The sequence below is a fragment of the Amaranthus tricolor genome, chromosome 9 (genome assembly GCF_026212465.1).
Source record: "Amaranthus tricolor cultivar Red isolate AtriRed21 chromosome 9, ASM2621246v1, whole genome shotgun sequence".
Lineage (NCBI taxonomy): Eukaryota > Viridiplantae > Streptophyta > Magnoliopsida > Caryophyllales > Amaranthaceae > Amaranthus > Amaranthus tricolor.
The window spans coordinates 437,908-453,802 of NC_080055.1; the positions used below are offsets into that span (position 1 = coordinate 437,908).

General features: G+C 31.3%; 2 protein-coding genes across 2 annotated transcripts; one reads left to right on the plus strand and one right to left on the minus strand.

Annotated features, from left to right (window-relative positions):
• Positions 1–729: 729 nt before the first annotated feature.
• Positions 730–3,774, minus strand: LOC130823811 (uncharacterized). The gene is made up of 3 exons (XM_057688598.1): positions 3,363–3,774; positions 2,904–3,093; positions 730–1,483 (listed from the first exon to the last, which is right to left on the minus strand). The coding sequence occupies exons 1-3, from the start codon at positions 3,522–3,524 to the stop codon at positions 936–938; spliced, it is 900 nt and encodes a 299-aa protein (XP_057544581.1). The 5' UTR covers positions 3,525–3,774; the 3' UTR covers positions 730–935.
• A 2,674-nt stretch (positions 3,775–6,448) lies between these two features.
• On the plus strand, positions 6,449–12,061 carry LOC130823812 (uncharacterized). The gene is made up of 2 exons (XM_057688599.1): positions 6,449–7,632; positions 7,720–12,061. Exon 2 carries the CDS (start codon positions 7,947–7,949, stop codon positions 9,768–9,770), a length of 1,824 nt encoding a protein of 607 aa, XP_057544582.1. The 5' UTR covers positions 6,449–7,632; positions 7,720–7,946; the 3' UTR covers positions 9,771–12,061.
• The last annotated feature ends 3,834 nt before the right edge of the window (positions 12,062–15,895 follow it).

Below are 15,895 nucleotides of genomic sequence, written 5' to 3' on the forward strand. Positions count from 1 at the left end.
TTGATGGTTTTTTAATTTATAAAATTTCTACTTTTATATTATTTTTTTTATTAATAAATTAATAAAATAGTTATCTTTACATGTTTATCAGATAACTGGTAAAAAACATGTTGAATGAAAACTAAATTTAATGTTCGTTCGAACCAATTTAATTAATAAATTTAGACTTAGTAATAAAATTTTTTTTGGCCAAAACTCAAAACTCACACATACAAATTTTTCCAAATTCTTTTTATATATCTAACTCTCCCTTATGTTTTTCATTATATTCCTATCAATTCAATTGTTAAACAAATGTTGAAGACCACAAACTTAAGCATCATGGTCAATTATTATTTCCATATCAACCATAATAGTGTTATGAAACATGTCTTACATAGGATAAATATAAATAATACTAATAGTTGTCAAGGAACCAACTCAACCAAAAGCTTAAGCTTATGGTTGAAGCCCCAGGATATGTTATATACTCTAACACGCCCCCTCACACGAGAGCCCTTTGGGCTAAAAGTGTGGATGCAACACATGTTCTCCTCATACATGGTGCTCAATATTCCACTTTGAATGACGGGTGGTTGAGATTCGAACCCGTGACCTTTTGTCACATTGGCTTCTGATACCATGTCAAGGAACCAACTCAACCAAAAGCTTAAGCTTATGGTTGAAGCCCCAGGATATGTTATATACTCAAACAATAGTGACATTATGAAAGAAACATAATTTTATTGATTAGTTTTAATCTTTCTCCCTCTTTAATGTAAAATAACAATATATTTTAACAAAAAAATACAACTTCCTCTATTTCGTTATACTTGCAACTGATAGTGAGATTTTTCTTCACAATATGTCACAGTACAATTAGTTGCAAGTATTTCAGAATATTGAAAATATCCTAACATGGCCAAAATTGATTGGACGCACCTACAAAACAATTACTAACAACAATTGATGCCCAAGTTTGAAAATTGATTAGACAATCCTGATTCCCCACCACTTAATTCTCTTCTTCTCCCCTTCATCATCACTTTCTTTGGTGCCCACTTCTCTAATCTAGAACTAGAAGGATAATTAGGATAATTATTGTTATTATTAATATTAATATGATTATTATTTGTATTATGATTAATATTATTATTATTATTATTATTATTATTATTATTATTATTATTATTATTAGGGTATTTTTTGTTATGATTATTGGAGGAATTATTTGAAAGCTTCCATTTGGAAAGCATATAAGGGGCCCTTCTCCAAGGAGGAATGTGAAGTCCTTTCTCTCTAAGTGATTCTTCTGCAGCTGAACAAACAAGATAAATAATGTTTTTTAATTTGTCTTCATTTCCAATAAATATTTTTGGAAGTTTGCTTGAGAGTTGTATGTAGCTTTCACTTGGCCTTGCTACTTCAAATTGAGACTTGAAATCAATGTCCACTACTACTCTTTGGGTGCCTCCCTCCACTATTTCAATATATTCATAGCTTCCTAAAAAATAAAAAATAAAAAATAAAAAATAATATTAGAAGTATAATATTCACACAAATTCTTATATGAGATGATCTCACTGTGAAACCTGCCTCATACTTAGGTTAAATAGTTTAATAATACAAACTTTTAACTTATGACTTTTTATTTTGAGGCCGTTTCGACGTTTCAACGTAATACGATCGAGACAGACTATATTATTAATTAATTAAATGATGATAATGTACTTATCATAACATACTCCATCTTTAATAATTTAACTTATTAATTAACTACAAGCCATACTTAGTGACACGTACATGATATATATAAAAGTGATCAAACTGATTGATTACATTTTGAGTAATTATGATATGGTGTATGAGCACATACCAAAATTTTAGGCCCCACAAATTTTCTAAGAAATGAAGCAGCAAAATTTTAATTAATTATGGATAAGACTATCTATTTTGTTTGAATCAAAACTTTAATTTAACACATATTTTAAAGAAAGACGATCTAATGGTGGTGGCATTATTATTTTTATTGAAATGACTTAATGTATATTTAATATCTTAAAATAATTACTTTATAATATTAAAGTAATTATTTACAATTTTAAAGTTATTATTTTATATAGTCTTAAAGTATTATAATTTTAAATTAATTAATTAGAAATTATACAAATTATATGTATTCGTCTCATGAGATGTTGTCAAACAAGAGTTATGGTTACTTTTAAATTAAAAGTTTTATTGAATTTTAACGGAAGTAAAAAGATTATCACTACTTTCGCATTATATTTTTGTTTAAAGTAATCCTAATACGACAACTCTCTAGAATGTATTATTATTATTATAGTATTTGGGATAAACTAAAAACAAGATTATATGCATCAAATATAATTTCAAAAAATTGCAACACTTCGGAAGAAATTCTTGTGAATTATCGTACGACTCACGAAACTTCATAATTTCTATAAATTTACCTTTTAATTTTTTAGATAATTTATTTATTTTTATTATATAGTAGATTGAAAGTGCAGATATGTTAGGTAAGAATTAAACTTAAAATTTTCTAAAAAAATAATAATTAATTTCTAACTGATATAAAACTCAATTCTATTTAAAATATTTTTTAAAAATGATTAATATATTATGAATCTCGGTACTTTTATACACTAAATAACCCTTCAAATCAAAACATAATGTTGTAAGAAAACTCAGGAAAAACACTTAATATGGTCATTATGATTTTTGAATAATATAAGTATTTGGAAGAAAAAAGACAAATAATCCTACGACTCATATTTATTATATCATCCACTTTTAGTACTTTTAAAGATTAGTTCAAACAATATAAATTTAATTAGAAGGATAAAATTTATTAAATCTAGTAAAAAAATAATATATAACAAACAAGTGAAGAGTGAAATTGATACCACAAGGACAAGAAGGGGTAGTGACCCAAGAAGTATGACAAAGAGAAACACAAAACCCATCAAACTTAAGGCATTGAACAAGCCATTGCTTAAGTCCACTTGTTTTCTCCAAATCCAATTTTTTTCTCATATGCTTCCCTACTTTCTCAATGATCTCCTTCTCCTCTCTAGTTTTCTTCATTAAAATCTCCTAAAACAAAACCATCAATTTCACAAATTACATTACCAACATGACATATAATTTCAACAACATATTAAAAATTCAAATCATCAACCACAAGCCAAAATTAATGGTCAGATTTTTCGGGTTAGATTTTTAAAGTCAGCTTAAAATCGAATTTCAATGAAATTATATTGATTTTAACATAATTTTAAATTTATTTTGAAGTTAGGTTAAAGTAGAATTAGATTACAAGATCAGGTAAATATCGGATCAGGTAATTGAAAAGAAAGACTTACTTGTAGGGTAAAGTGCCTTCTAAAATGATCATATTTTAGGGTAGTATGAGGATTGCAAAAATTGTTAGACGATAACAAAGAAGGTGATGAGATTGTTGGTTCAGATGATTCCATGAAATCATGAACCATTTGTAATAGCTCTTCTTCCTCTATGCTACCCATTTTTTGTTTATTTTTTTAAATTTTTACTGTATATATCTTTCTCTCTAAAAACTCAAATAAATTGGTATATGTGTTTCTCTCTCTATGTTAAAGCTTTGCTGGTATTTGTAGTGAAGAGATGAATGTTGTAGGGAAGTGTATAAGAGCTATAATCACGGTCATGTGGTGACAAATGAGATCATTGTTGGGGAATTTTGTGGAGAATATCCTCACTCTATTAAAATATAGAAGTATAAAACAAAAGGAGTACACTAATATGGTAGGATAAGCCCTATTTTGTTTCTTGGCATAATCCATATACTGCCCTATTGTTATACTTGTTATTGATAGTTATATATTTCTAAATAATATGTTACCATCGAATATGAGTATTTTAAAAAGTAGAAAGTATTATAAATTTAAAATGAGATGTTGGTAAACCGTTGACAGTTTGTAGTTGATTGATGTGATTAATTTGATCGTTGTTTTCATCAACTGGTTTGATCTGTTTGATTTTATCAAATGGTTTTTGACCAACTAACTTATAAGTAATTTGACCAGCTAATTTGAACTCGTTTCATAGAGCAGTTTGTTCAAAAATAACATATTCATCGCAATAAACTGTTTCAACTTACTAATTTACCAAACACTAGTATTAGATAATGACTTGACCATCCGGCCCTTTGATTGTGTCAAAATAAGTTAAAATTTTGTATTAAACTATTGCACTAAACACTATCAATAATTCTACTCTCTCCTATTTACCAAAAGTATCTTATTTGTTTTGTGCACTCTATTTAATGCACTTATTCAATCCTTAATATCTCAAATTGTGCATAATTAAAAATTATGAAAAGTTGATATGAATAATCTTGCAGAGATGAATTAAACAAGATCCCACTTAAGTACGTTTTAACTTATAGATTAATAATATATAAATTAAAAATAAGAGATGAATAATGTCACAAAAGTAAATAAAACACTTGATGAATAAGAGGGAGTATAAAATTGTCTTTATTATTCAACTTAAAATCAGGTTAAAAAACAAATACTCTAATAAAAGATAATTATGTACATGTGTCAGATATGTTGAACCATACATAGCCCTTAACGTACTGCCCTTAATATAAACAATTTACATAAATTTAATTATTATTATTTTTCCTCTAAAATTTTAAATCTAAAAGTTCTCTTTTAATGTATGTATACTTGTTTATTAATTCTCTAAATCTTACCTATTCTTATTATTATAATTTTTAAGTCACTTGATATTCTTCAATTCATATTTTAAGTCAATATAGTTAACAATAAACTATAGCTAAGCAAAACCTTACTAATTATAAATATTATAATAAGATCGAATAATAATGAATTAATACCTAGATATATAGTAACAAAAACTAAAAACAAAGTTTTATTATCAATAGTAAATTCATAAAAAATAAGTTTATGTTTATTCATATGGAACATTCATATTGAAATAGGCATATATATAGCCTCATCCAAGTCATGTTAGGTACTTCCTCCATTTCAACATTTACTTTTTTATGCAGTTTAATGTACTAATTTAATTTTTAATATTTCTAATTATGTATAATAATAAATTATAAAAATTTGATATTAATAATCTTTGCAATGAGATAAATCAAACAGGATCTCACTTGACTATATTTTAACTTATAAATTAAAAACTAATCACAAATTAAGAGTGATGAATAAATAGTATCATTTTTGTCAATATTGCAACTAATATGAAACGGAACAAATATATTTGAAACCAATCTAGTCCATACTCCACATGTGTGCACTTATGCTATAAGCATAGCTAGTGGTGGTCAACACAACCATCAAATAAAACTCCTACAACTACTAGTAATGTAAGGACACGTTTGATAGGGACAACAAAGGTTGGATCCAAAATTTAAACTGCACTCATTATTTCACCATGAATGTAATAAGGTTTATAGAGTAACTTTCGATTAAAATTAACTGAAATAATAGTTAATTTGATTTTTGATTTTTCAATTCAATTAAAATTAAATTTGGTCGCAATCCAAATTAAACGAAATTAAAATTAATTACATTGAATTCAAACTTTTTAAATCTCATCTTAAAAAAACTTTATCCTTCTAAACAAATCTACTAGAATTTAAAAACCAAAATTTTTTAGAAATATCCATAATAAAGCGTGTAGGTTATGGTATATGCTTAACTAGAATGGTTTCCGTAGAAATTTTCAAAATGTGAATAAATTAAATGATGAAAAAGCATGCTAAAAATGACTTATGTTCATTTGTGGTCTATTATGGATGTTCTTTACGCTTTACATGCCTCCATTAAAATATCTTTTAATGTTTAAAATTTTTACTCGTAATCTCTAAATTTTCTAAATAATCTATTTTTATATTAAATTGATCTCTAAGTAAAAATTATTTAAGATACATTATTATTTAAGATACATTATTTAAGTAAAAATTTTCTAAATAATCTAAATTTTCTTTTTTGCTTGTTTGCTAATTGATTTTTTTTTTCTCTTTTTATATTCAATAAAGCTAAATTCTCAACCATGTTACCTAGGATAAGTGCGTATCTACTATTTATAGTGGGTGAATAAGAAAATATTTAATTTTAAACAAAAAAGAAAAAAAAAAAGAAAATACAACTTAAAATAAAAGGATCAGAGAAAAAGAAAAGCTTTTTCCTTTAACCAAAAGCACCCAATGGGATGTATATGACTATATAAAAGATGATAATCTTATGTTTTTTTGATTGTTATTAATTTGAAAAGGATAGAGAAATATACATTTGAATCAAAATTCCAAAAATGTTTATTAAAATAAAGGTACTTTAATTAAGTGGTAGAATTATTTTAAGAGGTTTCCATAAAGTCAAATCAGAAATGATATTTAATCGTTTTAATTAATATACCAATAACATGTGTGTAATATTGATTAAGTAACCAATTTAACTAAAAATTTAAACTGATAGTTAATGCTCTATTATCGCTTCAGAATATGTTATATACTCTATCAATATTTACCCAGTTACACTTGCAATACTCCTCTGTTCTATTAAAAATGCCTAAACAAAGAAAATTTAATAGAAAAACAAACAAAAAATGATGATTTATAACAGAAGATAGAAACTAAGATGAAAGTATAATCATTTTCATTTTTTCTTGTAGTCCAAAATCAGGATGGTCATTAACATTTTGTTTAATCATAAATTCATAATCCTTGAAAAAAAAAATTGTTCACTTTTGTGGACAACCAATGAAATTAATTTATTATTTTATGTATACAATCTAAACTTTTTAGGATTAAGGCCAATAGTGTCTGCAGTGTTCCAGTCCACATTGTGGACATCTTAATTATACCCTAAAGAATTCCTAAAAAATTTGGCTTGATTAAATCGTTAACTTACCTATCAAATAAACTTCGACCAACATTACATTGGGTGTTTGGTAATTGTTTGTTGTCTTGTTTGACCAGCTGGAAATATTTGTTGTTTTTATTGGCTTTGTTAGTTGAAAAAGCTAGTTGTTTGTGGAGATGTTTGATAAAATTTGAATATTGGCTATTGGCTGTTTATGAGAGAAAAAATAGGCCGACAAGCCAAAAACCAACTAAAAAAAGCTAGCCATAGCAGCTTTTTCATTTTGGCTTCAAAGCTAGCTTTTCAGCTGCTTTAAACAACCAACAAATTAATAGCCAAAAACCAAACCAGAAATTTAAGAAATAAGTTAAAATTCAAAAATAAGTTGCAGGAAAATTTTTGTGAAACTTCGACCAAGATTACACAGTTTCGACCGAGTCTCTGATATTTAAGCTAAGCCCAATTAAACCCCCAAAGTTTCTGTTGCAAATCAGTAAGCTTCGCCCGATTTGCCACTCGCTTCGATCGATATTCCATATTAAACTTGGACTGAATTCTCACGGCTACGCCGGAGATTGGTGTCAATTCGCGATATTCAAAAATTTAGTGCAAGTAATTTTCAGGAAAATGTTTATCAGATCTCCACCGAAATGCTGAAGCTTCGACCCAATTCTAGTTAACTCAACAATTGCTACTGGAAAAAATTAGAATGAAGCATCGGCCCGATGTTTTGTAGCTTCGATCGAATCTACAGGTATCACAAGTTTCTGTCAGCTGCTATATTTAAATCTCGACCGAAAATGGTCTAGAATTGACCGAATTCCCTTGATTTCGCCAAAAGGTTGTAGAATTATTTCAGTGGGCTTCGACCGAACCATTGTGGAATCTGGATCGAGACTGGAGCCGGTCAACTTTAATTTCAGATCTTTGAGCCATTGTCATTCCACTTTCATAATTTTCACACTCTCTTAAAACCCTAACTTTTCTACACTTTATCTTTACTCACCAAAAATCATCTTCTCCGTTTCCCTTTCTTCCATTAACACAAAACTCACCAATTTACTCGCTATGGCTCCTAAATCTGGGAAAAAGAGAAGTCTCAAAGAGAGGTTAAAGGATTCTTCTAGAAGTTCTAAAGGGAAAGCAGTTGCAGCTTCAAGCCATGCCATGGAAGAGGATATTCAAGAAGAGGCACATGTAGCTGGAGCTCTAAAACGACTTCCGGAGCAATCACCAACCATGGCTCCTAAATCTGGTGAAAAGAGAAGTCTCAAACAGAGGCTGAAGGGTTCTTCTAAAAGTTCTAAAGGGAAAGCAGTTGCAACTTCAAGCCATGCCATGGAAGAGGATGTTCAAGAAGAGGCGCATGTAGCTGAAGCTCCAAAACGTCTTCCGGGGCAGGAGATTTGGTTTGATGCTGATTTTAATGGGGTAATTTTCTCTTCCCAAGAACAATTTGATAAATTTCAAGCATTTAAAAAGCGAGGTATCCAACATACCCGTTACATTTTTGATGGCATTATAAAGAAAATGGGTGTGTGGGATGCCTTTGCTCATCTCATGATTACTTGTGGTCTTAAGGGTTGGTTAGATATGTGGCATATGTCTTTTGAGGCTTGGACTTATGAGTTCTTAAGCTCTCTTAAGCCGGGTACAGTAGATGGGAATGATGCTCTATTCTTTAGACTAGAGAATCACTCCTATTCACTCACTTACCCACAATTTTGCAAGGTCTTCAATTTTGATGAAGAGCCAGCCCCTAAGGAAGGCGCTTCAGCCGAGAGAGTTTATGATCTCTACCCGAGAATTTCAGGGCAACTAGTATATCCAAGTGCTAATCTGTATCTTGCAGATGTGCAACATCCGGTATTGCGCCTTTTCCTTAAGTTCTGCAGAGCTTGTTTATTTGCTGGGACGGGACCTCATTTACTCCGTCTAGCTGAGATTTATTTGTTGTGTCGGGCGCTGGCCCCTTATGATGATACCCGCTTCCGTCTTCCTTTGTTTTTGTGGGATCATCTTCTCACGGTTGCTTCCTCTAAGGGAACACAACCATTGTGTGTTGGGGGTCATGTGACCCACCTTGCATGTTTCCTTGGGTTTGCAGACCCTTCTGTACATTCCCCCGAGAATTATAAGCTAAGTAAAATCACTGCCACTCATCTTGTGAACTCCAAGTTCATTATCACTAAGCCATTCGCATGGCGATTGAACCCGAATCGATCTAACCGCACCATCCCCATGCCCTTTGAGATAAAGCTTCCCCCTCTAGATCCTTTTAGAGATTCATACCTTATTGAGGGTGAGGTTCCTGTCTACCCAAGAGACGAGCACGCTGTTTCTCAACGTGTGCGATCCTATCCCCAAAGAGGGAGACCTATGCTTTCTCCCACGGTTACACCCCATTCTTCCACTGCAGAAGGCTCTCAGGGGCCTGAGCTATCATTTGAGGAGCAGATACTGTCACGGTTAAGTCAACTAGACATTAACCAATGCACCTTGCTCGCTAACCAGAAGTCTATGCAAACCTATATGTATAGTCTAGGGGCAAGGGTGGACAAGCTAAGCGATGATATTGAACGACTTAGTCAACCTTGGTATGACTTTGCCTACCGTAGCCATATGGTGCCTCGTACAGCTGTAACCCCATCGTGGTACGAGAGGCCCCAAAAGACCGACATGTTTGACGTAGACTTGAGTCGGGGCCTTGGAGGGTTACAGATTGGTGATCATCGATTCACCAATGCTCCTAGGCGTAAGTTTGACCCAACTTTTTCTGTGCATGAAGGAGGAAGTGGTAATGGTGAGGATGACTTCCAAGATGATGGTAATGATGAGGATAACCCTCACGATGTCTTCAATTTCCCAGGAGATCCAGGTTCATTTTCTTAGGATGTTTTGCATGTTTTGTACAATATTTGTTTTGTTTGTTTTCCTTTTTGTTGCAGATTTGGTGAAGCACACTGTCTACACCTTGTACATAGTTTTGCTCTGTTAGGTATATATTTTAATCTACATCTCTCTTCATCTCTTCTAGCTCCACAAAATTTGTCCCACCTATTCCCATACTAACCATCCTTGCATAAATTCTCGCACATCTATTTACTAGCCACAACAAAACTTAGCATCATCATTTATCACCTACATAAACCCCAATCTAATTTTATTATATTTGTTGCTTTCAAACCGCGAGATTTAAAAGTGTTGGGTTTATTTGATTTTGGAGGGTTTGGGTTGATGAGTATATAAGTTATATTCTTTGCATATTCTGGTTGTTGGCTTGTCTACTGAATTTGATGGTTATCTCAGGGCGATGGAAGAAGTGTGAGGGTTAATTGTGACTGTTTCTTTTTTTATTGTTCTACTTTCCCTTTTTGTTTGTTCTAGGCATGGGGGTCTATGAGGGACACTGGGTTAATCTAAGAAGTTTTAAACCTTTTTAGCTGCAGTCATTTGTATCCTTTTGCTAATTGCTACCATGAGGAGGGATGCGTAGGCTTTATGTGGGCCCACTTTGGCCTCCCTATTACTTTATAGTCCTTTTACACTTTGAGGACATTGTGCTACTCAGACATGGGGAGGGACATGGCACGCCATTTCATTCTTTGGGTTTTTGGTTTTTGGTTTTGTTTTTCTCATGTATTATCTTTCTGTTTAGAAAAAAAAAATTACAAGAACCTAGCTTGGCATTAGGTCAAGGCAAAAGTAAGGTTTAAATAAAAAAAGAAGGAAAAAAAAAGGGAAAACCCTGCTTGGCATTAGGTCAAGGCAAAAGTAAAGTTTAAATAAAAAAAGAAGGTAAAAAGAAAAAATAAAAAAATAAAAAAACTAATGAGTGGCTACATTGAAAATCAACAAGGGCGGTGTAGGCAAAAGGAGAGGCTTAAGATGAATTCTCATTTTTTGGCGTGGCGTCATAAGAAGGGAGTTTGGAGGCTTATTTAGGTAGGTCACTCATTTCGTATTTGAAGCTAGGAACGGGTACTAGGATAGAACCTCTACTTCGAGTTATTAAGGGAGCTTGTGTTTCAAGAGGTAAGTATTTATCCAAGAGGGGAGCTTATCTGGGACATTCGCAATGGTGCTTGTGAGGTAATGTAGATAGACTTTAGATTAAGCCTAGAGGAAGTCATGGGGGAAGAAATTTTTTTATATTCACTGTATATGTGTGTATGTATAATAGCCTGCCTCAACCTATCTTTAAAGTTTTAGGTTCCAGGTATTAGTATGGGAAGTAAAAGGGGATGATATTCGTTTGTGAATATTGTTATTCATGTTTAACTCGAGGACGAGCAAAACACTAGGCATGGTGGAGTGACAAGTGTGGGATTTTACACTTATTGCTCTTCTAAGAGATTTATTTGGAGCATGATTAGTGAGTTTTGAGGTCAAAAGTTATGGAAATAAGCTAGAATAGGTGCATATGTTATTTTGTACTATTTGGTGCCTTTATGGATATTTTTGGATACTTTCAAGCAACTTTTGATCACACTGGTCCTTGATTAAGTCCACCAAACATCAAAAGAATGAATGTGCGTAATTGGGACGACATATGGAGGCTGAATCTCGATCGAAACTGACCTTAATCTCGGTTGAGGTAAGTTGTATTACTCACTGGAAACTTTGCTCCTAAGTCTCGGTCGAGATTATATTCGATAAAAAAAAAAGTTCTATCAAGTCTAAGTTCTATACTCGGTCGAGATTACTTTAATCTCGATTGAGACTGATTATAATGAAAAGTTACTGGAAATGTTCAAGTATAAATCTCAGTCGAGACTAATCCGAAGAAAACATCACCGCCCACATCAAGTTTAACTTTATGTTGAAATTGATTAATTTCGGTCGAGACTTGGTCGAGACTGTCCAATTTCGCCCGAGATGGTCTGCGGTTAAGGATTCATTGTGTTGCTTCAGAAATTAACAGGGATTAAGGGGAGATTAATAAAGGGTTTTACAGCAAAAACCTTTGGAATTCTTCAAAGGGCTTTATATATTCATGAGATTTATCAATCAAAGGAGATCCCCAATTTGATCTTTAAGCTTTCTAGAATTTAGGTTTTCAATTTCTTCAAGTTTTGTTTTACATTTTGTAATTCAAAATTCTGGTTTCTTTTCAAGAAGGTTATCTATGAGTTTATGTATAAGAATTTGGGTATTACTATTATTTATTATTATTATTATTATTATTATTATTGTTGTTGTTGTTGTTTCTAATAGTTATTCTACACAAGTTCTTGAGTAATTTCTTTCTCCTTTCAAAAAAATGTTTGCTTATTTTTATGCTATCATATATAACAAAGTGTTATATAACAGGAACAAAATTTCTACAATTTTGTTTATAATTCATGAGTGTAAAAGTACTACCGCGATGATGCATCAAATAATCAGATTGGTAGGGGATTTAAACATACTAAATTAATACCACCCATACTGTAAATGTGTAAAAAATAATAATGTTTTGATGAATTATGGAATCTTTAATAGTAAAGGTTTTCAAGTAAAATTGTCACTGAATACTAGCTATATACTTTCTTTGATCTTTATCCAAAATTTAAAAAAAAATCAGAAAAAATGTATACAAACTTGTAGTAAAATAGTCACTGAATGAATATCTTCATCTACTAAAGCATACCTCCTCCGTTCTCTCCGTTCTGAAATACTAGCTACATTACGATTATTGTTACTATTTATCATTCAAGCTTATTTTATATATAGCGGCTAATGTGTAAGAAAAAATATAGTCAAGTGGGATCTTGTTTGAATCGTCTAATCACATATGTCATAATATTAACTCTTTATAATTTTTAAATGTGAATAATTTAATATAAAAATGATAAAAAAACAAATTAAATTACGTGAAAAATCAAATGTAACAATTATAATGAAATGGAGAAAATATAATAATGAGCAGAAGTGATTCAACCCCATCATCATGATTCATTCATACAACTAAACCTTCAAATCCCCCATTAATAAACTTCCCAACACAAATAACTCACTTTTAGTACTAATTACACTCATTAAAAACTCGAAAAAAAGCCCAGAAATTACAAAAGCAATTGGAAAAATGCAATTGAAGGATGAAAAAAAAAATCTAATCATCATACAATCTACTAATTGTAGGCATTTGTGTCATTTGTCTGGTAGTCTTGTTGTTGTAGTTGTTCTTTGTTTAGTTTTATTGAGTTTGATTGTGACATGTATTGGGACGGGAAGTTCCAGTGTAATTATGGTTAAGATTTGCTATATTGTTTTGAGTTTCTTGAGGGCTGGAGCTTTCTTGTCCTCAGCCCTTGTTTTGAGTTCCATCCCATTATTTTTATGACTTACTGAAAAAAACTGGTATTGGAAATTTTGGGTTGTTTTTATAAGGTAGGATATATTTGTGCAAATTTTGTTTGTTATGTAGAGAATTTTGGGGTATATTTATGTGGAAAGGATAGCAAAATTATAATGTATAAAATTTAGAGTGGTATTAAAGAACTAATGCTTAAAGTAATAAGAATAGCACTAGAAACATATAAGATTACAATATATATTACTACTATATTGTAGTAGTTCACTCTTATTCTTACAATAACTCACTCTAAATTATTGCTTTTACTTTTGCTTTACCACTCAAGGATTTTGTGGTGGGATGAGGAAAATGCAAGTGATGAGCACCTTATTTATACTACTAGAAATGCTCTAAAATTTAACAAAGCTTGGCAAGTAATTAAAGCTTTTACACTAAGCTTAATTTATATGCATTTAATATATCTTTTCCGTGTAATTACGTCTCCTTTTTTCTCGAGCCGAGGGACTCATTTGGCCGCGCTCTCCTTTATGGATATGAGTTGCCGTCGTCCTTCCCTCCCCAGACCCTGTCCATAGTTCTTTTATGTGTAGGATACACTTGGGTAGGATGGTGATGATGATTATGTCATTTGTCACTTCATATAAGCATTAGTTCCAAGAGTTCCTTCATAATGTCAAGTGTCACTTTATAATGCCAAATGTCATGCCATTCCTTTCAACTAGACTCACACATGGTTAATGTACAACTCTATGCATTCTTTTGGATTTATTTACGTTATGTATTCTTGCATTTCCAAATTAAATTGAAACTACTCAACTCCTCTATTTAATCAAACAACAACAATCTATCACCTAATTAATGGACAACCCTATGTATTCTAGCATTTTGTTATTAAATTTTATTATTATTATTATTAAACTACTCTTCTCCTTCACCTATTTTATGTATATCATATTAACATTTAGTATTCACATTAGTAATATTAGAATCACCCTTTTAAGTACTCCTACTCCTTCCCATTAATTTTGATTCTTTTCCTCTTCACAATGCAATATTACTAATGTATGGATAACTGCCAAAAATCATGCCACATGCAATGGAGGATTACCAGGGAGGTTTTACCCGGGGTGTTAGCGATCTGGGGGAGAGCGTCTGGAGAGAAGGGGGTAACGTTTTGGAAACAAAAAGAGGAACAGAAAGGCTCAATTTAATTGGAAAATCAAAAGATATGGAAAGATTTGCAGAGATTTGTGCAATTAATGAAAATTATAAACAATACAGTAACCCAAGAATGAATCTTCTATAATCATTACATCTCTGACATACGCAGCCATAGCGAATTGAAAGGTTTTCACCTTTTTTAAGAAAGGCAAAGCTTGGCATTTAATGCACGGGTTCAGACCAACGAGAGAGAGACACGTGGAAACGTATGGTCCTCTCTACACGAAAACCTAAGTGAATGTCCAAACATCAAATGACGGTATTATCGCAAGGTCAAAAAGGGACTTTCAACAAAAGGTGAGAACAAACTCAAAATATAAATAGAAAGTCATGCTTCTCATATGAGGTATCTATTCTTCAATAGTGCAAGAATTTTACTCTTAATTCATTGAATTTCAACAATATTTATTGAAAACGAATTAATCACGAGAACATTCCATAAAAATTAATAGCATTTATTCTATAAGACAAATTTCTACTTTGAGAATTTAGGTCTCATACCACAAACAAGTCCTGCATTAATTCTCCAAACTAAAGGCCACAGTGCACTTGGGTAAGGATTTATCAGGCAACCATTTGAGACATTTATTGACTGAAGCATCGGAGAAGGTCCTCAGAATCATATTCCGAGACCTTCTAACCTGTGTTATCTGTGCAGGACTCACTGGCATCCAAGGTGATTTTATTGCAAAATTGGCTTGATAGCAAAGACAAACCTTCAAACACCCAGCATTATGAAGATAAAACCCTAAGAGTTAATCCAGTATTAGCTTACTAATTAATTGTATTCAGCCCTAGACAGGAACAACTACATTGATGATTATTATTATAGCAATATAATTCTTATTTCATACCAATATTTAGTAGTATTGATACTACCATAGTACCATTTAGTATTATTATTATGAGGTACAACATTGAATGATTGAATAATAACTTAAGTTTCCTTTTTCTAAAAGGTCACTTATAAATAAGTATATTAAGTATGTCTAAGATAATTATTGGATTGCACTATAATCAGGGCATCTTTATTCCTAACATAATATAATTCTTTTATTTACAGAGAGGTAAGGGAGACCTTAATTATTCACTCCAAATTAAATTTCCCATAAAAGTAAAAGAATTGATAGCATACGTGGGATCAATTCGATTTATCCGAATTAATTAGAGACAACAATATTATTGAATTTCTAAATTGGTGATACTTGAAGAGATCAATTGACGAATAATAATTTGAAGTATTACTTTCCTTCAGTCAATCAAAATACTCTTCAAAGGTTTGTAATTCGATTACTTATTATATAATTCGATATAATTCATATTATGATATGCTTGTGATTCTATATTCATCATCATTATATTCAGTGTATTCTACTTATAGGATATGATCAGGATCTGAGAGGGAAGAAAGACGACAAAATACCCATGAATTCTCTATTCTACTTGATCTTGACCATGATGATGGGAAATACTTATCACCTGATGCTGATAGAAGTGT

Coding starts and splice junctions, on each gene's coding strand:
- LOC130823811 (XM_057688598.1), bottom strand. CDS start 3,524: ATGGGTAGCATAGAGGAAGAAGAGCTATTACAAATGGTTCATGATTTC. Junction 3,094..3,362: donor GAAGGCACTTTACCCTACAA/GTAAGTCTTTCT, acceptor GTTTTGTTTTAG/GAGATTTTAATGAAGAAAAC. Junction 1,484..2,903: donor TACCCCTTCTTGTCCTTGTG/GTATCAATTTCA, acceptor TTTATTTTTTAG/GAAGCTATGAATATATTGAA.
- LOC130823812 (XM_057688599.1), top strand. CDS start 7,947: ATGGCTCCTAAATCTGGGAAAAAGAGAAGTCTCAAAGAGAGGTTAAAG.